The sequence below is a fragment of the Lepisosteus platostomus genome, chromosome 9 (assembly GCF_059453375.1).
Source record: "Lepisosteus platostomus isolate fLepPlt1 chromosome 9, fLepPlt1.hap1, whole genome shotgun sequence".
In the NCBI taxonomy this organism is placed as follows: domain Eukaryota; kingdom Metazoa; phylum Chordata; class Actinopteri; order Semionotiformes; family Lepisosteidae; genus Lepisosteus; species Lepisosteus platostomus.
In genome coordinates this window covers 19,655,409-19,664,948 of record NC_142619.1, presented here as the reverse complement: position 1 = coordinate 19,664,948, position 9,540 = coordinate 19,655,409, and the positions used below count along the sequence as shown (strand labels likewise).

The 9,540-nt window shown below is 35.4% G+C and overlaps 1 protein-coding gene across 1 annotated transcript; it reads left to right on the top strand.

Annotated features, from left to right (window-relative positions):
* Positions 1-117: 117 nt before the first annotated feature.
* On the top strand, positions 118-8,234 carry cdnf (cerebral dopamine neurotrophic factor). Its single transcript, XM_088647151.1, has 4 exons — positions 118-320; positions 3,734-3,861; positions 4,657-4,798; positions 5,227-8,234. Exons 1-4 carry the CDS (start codon positions 242-244, stop codon positions 5,406-5,408), a joined length of 531 nt encoding a protein of 176 aa, XP_088503277.1. The 5' UTR covers positions 118-241; the 3' UTR covers positions 5,409-8,234.
* Positions 8,235-9,540: the final 1,306 nt, after the last annotated feature.

Here is a 9,540-nt window from a genome sequence, read left to right as displayed (position 1 = left end):
TACGCCGCTAGAGCTAACAAGTACCCAATTAAAACTTAGATTTTAAAGCTATCCAATACGAAATATACAATAAAAGCCAATAGAAAAAGCATATAATTTACAAGCCAATAAAATCGTTATATTTAAGACGTACTGGAAGTTGTCAACTAAAAACTTTTCGCGTGTGGTGTGTAGTGGAGTGAATTGATTTGTCTTTAGAGTAGGGTACTTATCTCAATAAGATTGTTTTTCCAACAATATCATGCAGTTTACAAGCATTTTTACAACTGCAACATTCGTGCTCATTTTCCTAAATACAACCAGTGCTAGCGATTGTGAAGGTGAGACGTAAATGCTTGCATTGCAGTGTGTGTTTGGAGACTGCATGTAAAAATAGACCCTGCCTGGCGATAGAGCAAAACTGAAAAGGTGGATAACTAAGAAGGCATGTGCATGGTATCCTAGTTAGAACACGAGTTTAACTATCTTAAAAGAAATAACATTTTCACAGTCCATGCCGCATTTCATAATATAGAACACTAGATACCATATTTTAAAAAACTATAAGAAGGTAAAAAGTGTTTCCCATGAATTATTATATTTGCGCGGTTTTACGTACAGCCTAGGGGAGATTAAAATATTACTAAAAAAGGTACTGTAACTAAAAGAATAAACTCGCGTCAGTAGTGCACATAATTATACATTTGTTTAATTTTACTTATTTAGATATGTACTGTACTTTTTTACCCTATCTATGTCTCCCAATTCGAACAGTTAAAATACATTCTTAGCTTTGGTAAAAAAAAAAGGCAAAACCCTACTTTTTGTTGCTCATCTACAAAATCATAGTCATCTAGATTAACTCCTGTATAATTGTAGGTTTTCTTTGCTTTGTTGTGTTTATTATACGTTCGCTTAGAAGAAACAAAACTGGAATGCCTCCATTTAAGGAACGCTCTCTGTTGCTCCTTTAAAGATGAATGAAATAGTACTTTTATATCTTGATTTTCAGAGCACTGTAAATGGGTAGTATGATATATAATTATGATTTGTTTTTATTTATGCATATTATGTTCTATATTCTGCTTACATAACTATTTATCTTTGAAATCTAGCTTTATGAAAATAAAGATAGATTATTATTATTAATACAAATATTAGAAATCAAAGTTGAACCCCCTTTAAATCACAAGAGTGTGCCCAGATACGGTATCATAAAGAAGCATTATATTTCCAAACATCATTTTCAAACATTAATATAAACATATTGTCCAGTTAAGCAAGTTCAGCATTTTTGTTTGTGCCAATCATTTCCAGGTTTCCTCCAGATCTCAGATGTTCCCAGTTTAAATTAAAAAGGGCTTTGTTTCTCACATTTATTATCAGAGAAACTCCTTATCATCACGTTTCAGTATTGAAAATACCAACAAAAGAAGAAAATTGTCTCAAATTATATTTTATAACTTGCGATTTGAGCACTAAAAATTTGTTGCAAAATTATAATGACTGCATATTTTGATCTTCGTATTTTTTTTTAAAAATAACGTTATGTATATTTTTACAGTTTACATAAAACAAAGGTAATAAAGCAAACCATGGGAAGTTATTACATTTTTTATGTAATGTGTTTTATGCCCATCCTAATTCTTTACACTTGCATTCCGGTAGAATAACAAATTCAGTGTCTATTGGTATACTCACCTTTAGGTGGCAGTGTGCAGACGTAGTTAGGGCTCCATCCAGCTTCACAAACGGGTGGTAAATAGGTAATTGTAATTGTATTTCAATTATCTAAAAATAGGTAATTAAGTCACTTTACGTTAAAAAAACATCAATCAATTAATAAAAATCCTCTACTGTTGTCTCTTGATTTCAGCACAAATTCTAACTCATTTTAACAAATAGAAATGCATAGTCATAAGTAAACAAAATTGAAATAATTTTGAATTAAAAATAACATATTAATGAATTAATGAATCAGGATAGCAGGAGTAAATATGCATGAGGTTCACCACAAGAAACATCACTTATAGCGGCAATAATTTCACAAACATGTCAGCAAAATGACAAAATCTCTTCCTGGCAGCTGCACCAACATTTTATTGAGCAGATGTGACATAGCTACACGTACAGTATCATGCTGATTAACATTGGTCATCAACAAATAGAGCAGTAGGGGGTCTACTGTGAAAGTCACAGTTTAGTCGTTTGTGTGGCCATCGCTGAAAGCAATATAAGCTGTTCATCTGCAGCACATCCTTTGCAGATGTCACCAGTGGGAATTCTGTTCCATTCCTCTCTAGAGCCTGTAGAAACAGGCGCCCCCTCACAGGTCTGTCAACGGCAGATGCCACATGCCATCTCTGCTTGCCCTGCAAATCATTCAATGAGGTTCAAGTCCGGCAGGCAGGGCATCCATAGCATAATTGTCCAAGTGTCATCTCTTAAGAAAGCTGTTGTTATACAAGTAGCATGAGTCCACAGGAAGGGCAGCAAGTGAGGACCCAAAACTTGATCAATGTAGTGTCACGCAGTTGAGTTCTGTAGCATATAGACAAACCTGCCCTGAGAGTCACACTCACACTTGGACCTCTCTCTATTGATTGATATAAACAACTGTTAATGTATTGTTCTGCACATCTCACTCACACTGAATACTCATGGACACTCATGGACATCAGTTAGGCTGCTCTACATGAAACCTACAGTATATCCGGGGCTAAACAGAACTTGACTCCACAGCTGGTGAGTGCAGCTGAGTTGACCCAGTGCAGTTTCCAACAAACTGATAGCACAAGACTTCAGTTTTCTTGATACGCAGAGAACGGTGGTTCCTTTTTGTGTTTGTCTTTCAACAGGTTAAATTCTCATGACTTCTCTCATTGCTCAATCAACACTTTTATTAATAAGGTGATTTAGTACTTATATAATAATTGAATTTACTCAAGTGTAGCACATATAGGAATGAATGATAAATTAATCTAAATATTGCCTACAACATTTCATCACCCTCAGAAATCCAAGTATTTCTTAATATATCATGCCTAAATACAGTCCTAGATTTCTTTTGATGCTTTATTCTGGAGTGACACATTGGGGGTGGGAGGCGCAGAAGTCAAAATTCATCCTGAGCTAATCCGCTTACAAGAGGTGTACTACATCGACCCTGCATTCTAGACAGATCCCTACATTGTGGCTTTAGAATAATGTCATGTCTTTTACTTCACAGCAGGTTTGCTTGCTGTTTCCTGAATTATTTCTGTCAGTGAGAAGGAGTCCGAAAGATTTTTGGAGTTTATACTTTGAGAACAGTTTCACTGGTGCAAACAAAAGCAAAGGATAATGTTCTAATCAGGGCTATCAGGGTAATCAGGAGTAAATAGCAAGTAGCAATTCCATCTAGCATTAGACAATCATTTAATTTTATAAACATTTACAATTGGGTCTTTTAAAAACTAACACGTCTTCAATTTTGGTAAGTGATTGTTTTCTAATATGACTCTTGCATCTTTATATATATTAATTTTAACATGACATTATTTTTGTGCACATTACCATTTGTAGTATCTATTTTTCCATGTATCACACAATAGGTCTGCATATACACTTTGTAATGTCTATGTCTTATATCTAAACTAAACTAGGCCTGTTGTCATTAATAGCTGGAGAACTGAGTTGTTTTAAGCCCTTAACTAATCTATATTGCAGAATTTTGTTTAAAATTGTATCATCATTATTGCTGTTTTAATTGTAGTATGTACTGGATTTTTGGGGAAATTTTACCAATACCTGAGCTCAAAGTACGCAGAACTGACTCCGGCCAGGGTGGAGGAAGAGCTGCTTGTGACCTGCATGGATGCCGAGGGGAAAGAAAACAGACTGGTGAGCTAAGCATCCGTTAGCTTGTCGACGTTAAAAACTCCTTGCCTACAGTAATTACATGGCGGAGTTGCCTGAGGTTACGTTAAAGGCAGGCTTGTTTGATTAAGAATATCATCTTCATTCTCAAACCCTTATTCTCTGATGGCTTACCAGAAAAGATAATAATATGATGCAAGTTCAGCTGATAGTTATTTGAGGACGTGGGTTTAGGCCTTCTTAAGGACTTTTCCTTTTAAGACACTAATTGACGGAAAACTTTACTCCTTGAAGTGTAATGATAGTGATCTTCTGAGGGCTGTTGGGGAGGGGGGTGTTATCAGTTTGCATTTGTTTCATGGAGATTTCAAACATTCTTTCTGAGGGAGAGTTGTTGTTGACAAAGCCATAGCCAACATTTCAGACAACCACTCTTTTTACTATGTTGTGTCTACTTTCTACTTGTATAAACATTTCCCTAAGATAAAATGCTTCAATTCCGTACAAATAAAAGCCGTGGAAGTAACGTTGATAATTATGAAGTTTTGCTTTCTCCTCTAAGAAGAATATTTCTAAAGCCATTCATCCCATGTGCTTGAGCTTCCCAGGGTACTAAGATGGCATCAAGCAAATGTGAAGACAGTGGGGGAAATATTGTGACTTACAGACATACAGAAACTCAGATTGTCAAACTTTCTAACCTTCCCGTTCTTTGTCAGCTGTAATCCTCAGACGGGCAACCAAAAGGAAATAAAAAAATAAAACTCACAAAGGATTGAATTAAATCCCTTTAAACCACACAATGTCCGTTTCTTTCAGTGTTACTATTTGGGAGCAACAGCCGATGCAGCCACAAAGATGACCAGTGAAGTTACCCGTCCAATGAGCTTCCATGTACCAGTACAGAAAATCTGTGAAAAGCTCAAGAAAATGGACAGTCAGATATGTGAACTGAAATATGGTAGGTTGAGAAACCTCATAACAAATGGACTGGCATATATTGCAAATGTAGATTCTTATTTAAAGTGTCAAAATATTAAAATAATTTAAACATGAAAACACTGTAATGCTTAACTGTAGAAAATACATTCCAATTTTTTCCCCAACCATTCTAGTTTCTGGATAAATATGATCGCTCTACATCTTTTAAAAGATAAACATTCAGTTGCAAGAAGTTAGTCTATTTTATCTTGCTGGAACATTACTTTTTATTTGTTTATTTAATTGTGTTTTACATACTAATGAGAAGAGAATTAAAAATGGGTAGTAAGTCCTTACATTATCTTGCATGTAATGTAAGCAAGTTACCCCAACAGCAAACTTCAGATGCACAGGAATTTCACTTTAATTTTCTGCTATTATTAATTTTAATGGGATTATGTTTTTCAGAGACACAGCTTGAACTCAACTCTGTGGACTTGTCCAAACTGAGGGTAGCAGAGCTGAAGAACATACTGAATTCCTGGGGTGAAGTGTGCAGAGCGTGCATCGAGAAAACAGATTTTGTTAACCTCATCCAAGAGCTTGCTCCAAAACACACAAAACACCAGGGGCACAGATCAGATCTGTGATTTCATACACAGTGTTGTCTAACTGCAGTATCTCCAAACATATTACTGAGTAACATTTTTACATGACGCTCCTTTCAATTCAACAAAAAAGTTTACAAGCGAGAGGTGGCCATTTGATCCATCTCACCTGTTTGGTAGTTAGCTGATCCAAAGAATTTATCCGGCCATTTCCTGATAGACGTCAGGGCATCGACTTCAACAATATGACTGGGTCAGTTGGTACAATACATTTTATGGGTTGTTGGTATAATGCCAGTCTTTATACAAAATGTACTAAAAATGAATTTTGAAGATTCTGTAAGTAATGAAGGGGATAAAATGACACAGAAAAGGCAAATCCTGTTATATATTATTTGGAGCTACCTGGGCCAGGTGAGATAAAGTCTTTTAACATTTTGGTATGGGTACTCTTTTAGCTACATGTAGTACATATTATCTAATGTTACGGGTCACAGATAGTTACTTTCCACAGCATTCGCTTACTTTGGTAGCACCTGAATTAATGGTAGCACTGAATTAATGGCTTTATGCTACATTATCCTTGATTAAATAATAAATAATACTATATATAGGGTGGAACAGTAGCGCAGTCGCGAAAGGCTAGATACTTTCCCCCTTTCCACTCTTTATCAAGACCATCTAATATTTATGGGTCTGTCACGGTTGTAGTCCCTCCCCCTTAAGGGCACTCTGGCTCTTTCACTTCTGAGTTGATTTTGTGCATCTGTCCCCTGTTCCTGCCTTCTATTCAGCCAACCTTAAAAGCCAGACACTCACTCTGTTCCGGGCTCTGCATTGGTTCCTGTGCCAGGCGAGTCCGGGACCTGGAGCGCCTGGTCCCGTTCCCCCCCTTTTCCCACCGACCCTTCACTGGATCCCCCTCTGGTTTTTAATCCTGTTTGTCTTCGTCTCGGATGGACTGCCCAAATTTGGACATTTGCCTCGTCTTGGATTTCCCTTTGGACTCCCTTTTGGACTGTTTGCCTCGGATTTACCCCCCAGAACACCTGCGCACCATGGACAAGCCCCCTGTTTTCATTCCTGACCCCTGCATGCTTTTTTCCCCGTGTTTTCCTCACTCATCCCCAGATTGTGTCATCTGCATAGGGTCCTGAAAGAACGCTTTCATTACAGGGTCTAAGCCATAAATCTTGCTTTGCACTCAGTGTGCATTCATGTAAAGGTAAAATTATGTCATATTCTTTGCTTCTTAGGCATCTGTTTTGTTTAATTTGTTGTTTCTGTTTATTTTGTAAAGTCGGTTTGCACACACAAAGAAGGCCCAGTTTAAATTACCAAATAAGGAATTTATATTACTTTACAACTTACTTTATTACTTATTACAGCTTTATAGAGGCTATTTTGCCAATAGATTGTAGCAATACTATAACAATAGGATCAATGTTTTCAAACAAAGTACTGCACTCACTACTTCTTAGAAGATAAGGGCAACTGAACTGAAAATTAACAGCCTACCAATTTCAGTCAGTTGAACTACAAGGCTATCAGGTTTACATGGCTATGTACTTAAGAATAGTTCTCAGATAACATGTTATTTCATTGCTAATGTAAACATTTATTGAAGAGTTCCAACTTGTCTTTCAAATGAGTTCAACATCTTTTTATGAAACATCAAGTACGGGTGTATAATATATATTTTTTAAAAGCACCATAAAAAACATTTAATCTTTACTGTCTCTCACTAATCCAGGTCATAAATAAAAGTTGATTAATCATGTTCACAATTACTTACAGCTTACTGTAAATTAAAAATAAAACTACATTAGTAATTGACTATAATTAAGTATTTACTGTACCTCTTATTATCTCCATTCATCTCTGTTGCTTTGTGATATAATTAGTATACTGCTATAGTAATTACTATGTGCACAACAGTTTCTGAGGAAAATTTGATACTTTTGTTTACACCACAAAATGTTGATCACGTTTTTAAAAAGAAAGTGTTGTAATGACACACTTTTAATATCTAAAATAATAAAATAATTTGCATTTAAATGTAAAGACTGTATTTGAGTATAAACATCCTTATAAAATTAGTCCATTTTGAAATGCCAAAAATGCCAAAAAAGGTGAAACTATAATGATGATGATGATGATGATGATGATGATCACATAGAAATTAAGGAAGGTTTGATGCAAAGGCTGTGAAAAAAATAAATTCCCTCTTTCCTTCCATGGAAAACAAAAAAATGCTTTGTGCAAAGCACCCTGGGAAAGATATGGAAACTTTATAGAACAATACAGATTCCCTTACAATAGACTGTATTAATATTTTATCCACGAGGCTTTATTCAGTTTGCTTGATGCATGGAAGCACTGCAGGTAATGTGTCAATTTAGATTTGAAAAGGAGACTCCAATTTGTTTTGGACCAGAAATTTGCAGCCTCTCTCCATTGGTTTTGCAAATGTTTGCCTTGTATAAAAACACAGCAATGTAACTAATATTAGTATGATATTCACTACATTTTGTAATTTACAGTTTATTTAAATCAAGTAATTGGTGTGCACTTTAAATCATTAGAAGTGTTTAAAATAATTTGCAAATTACACAAACTACCATTTGTATATGTATCTGGGTGATTAAATTTAGTTTGCAGCAAAGAGTTTATTGAATGTTCTGCATCTCTGTATCAATTGCCAGTCCCTTCTGCATGCATATTGCCCATTAAGATTTCTTCTCATAGTTAGTGGCCTAGAAGACATATTGTTCAGTCATCCAGTGTCAATTCATGTAATTTACTTCTTAACAATTTTAAGTGTGTTTTTTAATTTCTTTTCAATAAACTGGAGACTGCTGACTGTTACTGTCCATGAGAGTGCCTTTGTTACACCCAGCTACTGGTATTACTACATAATTCAGACTTACCTTGAATGCTAGAAAGGGGTGGATGAGATTATTCATTCAATTATTTGAGAACATGAGATATTATTAATTAGAGCCATTCTAACCTATTTGGCACTAGCCAAATGATCAAGGATCTTATCCAGCTGTGTTTTGAAAGAAACAAGGGTCGTGGCTTTGACATCATGACTGGGTAGCTTGTTCCAGACTCCCACTACTTTTTGTGCAAAGGCGTGCCGCCTCCTGCTCTCAGTTTTAAATGCACTCCCACATACTTTCAACTTGTGTTCTCTGGTTTGCATTTCATTGTTGATTCTGAAGAATTCCACTACATTGACTTTGTCATTTCACTTGAGGATTGTGAATAATTATTTAATGTTCCCTCATAGTCTTCTCTGTTTAAGACTACAAATGTTGAGTTTTTTAGCCTGTCCGTGTAGGCTAAATATCTGGTTGCTCTTCTTGGGCAACCCCAGAAAATATCTGGCTGCTCTAATATATTTTCCAATATATTAGAGAATATTCTAACAAGGCATTACCAGTGCATTATAGAATTTTAACATTCCAGGCTTTTAACTATTTGTCCCAAGATTTTTTTTTTTTATTGCTTCACCATATTTTGTCTTATTTTCAGGGTCTTCCCTGATATGTGTTATTAAATGTTTTCCACAAATTGATTAAATAAGTTATGCATTACATGATTAGAGTAAATGATCGCTCAATCCATTTCATCAATGTAAGCAGTGCTTACATTTTGCCAGTGCAGTCAAAAAAGAAACATTTATCTTTGCTATCATCCCATAGAGGACGTTCCTTAACTTATCTGCGGTATGAAACAGATGTTGCTGTGATTATGGGATTTTGAAAAATAAGTGACCATCTCATGGTACTTGATTCCAGTCTGAGTAAGGTCAGAGCAAATTAATCTTCACATTCCCACAATTCACAGTCAATAAGAATATTGTTCACATAAACCATGGATTATACAATTAAATTCGAATTTATTTTGAGAACAGGAAATTATTTTACCTTTTCTTCAGATAAGAAATACATAATGGTGCCTTCTGCAGTAGGATCCAAAGAACATGATGAAACTTTTGTAATGAAGTTATGCCTATGAGCTTCTTGAGACTCTGTCTTGAGACTCTGTGATACTTATCAGTTACTGAGGTTCCTGCAACATACTGTATATAATAGAGTGGGTTTGATGACTGTTTGGGCTGTTTTTGGCTTGTTAATCGAAATTATCTAAACTCAGATTATATTTT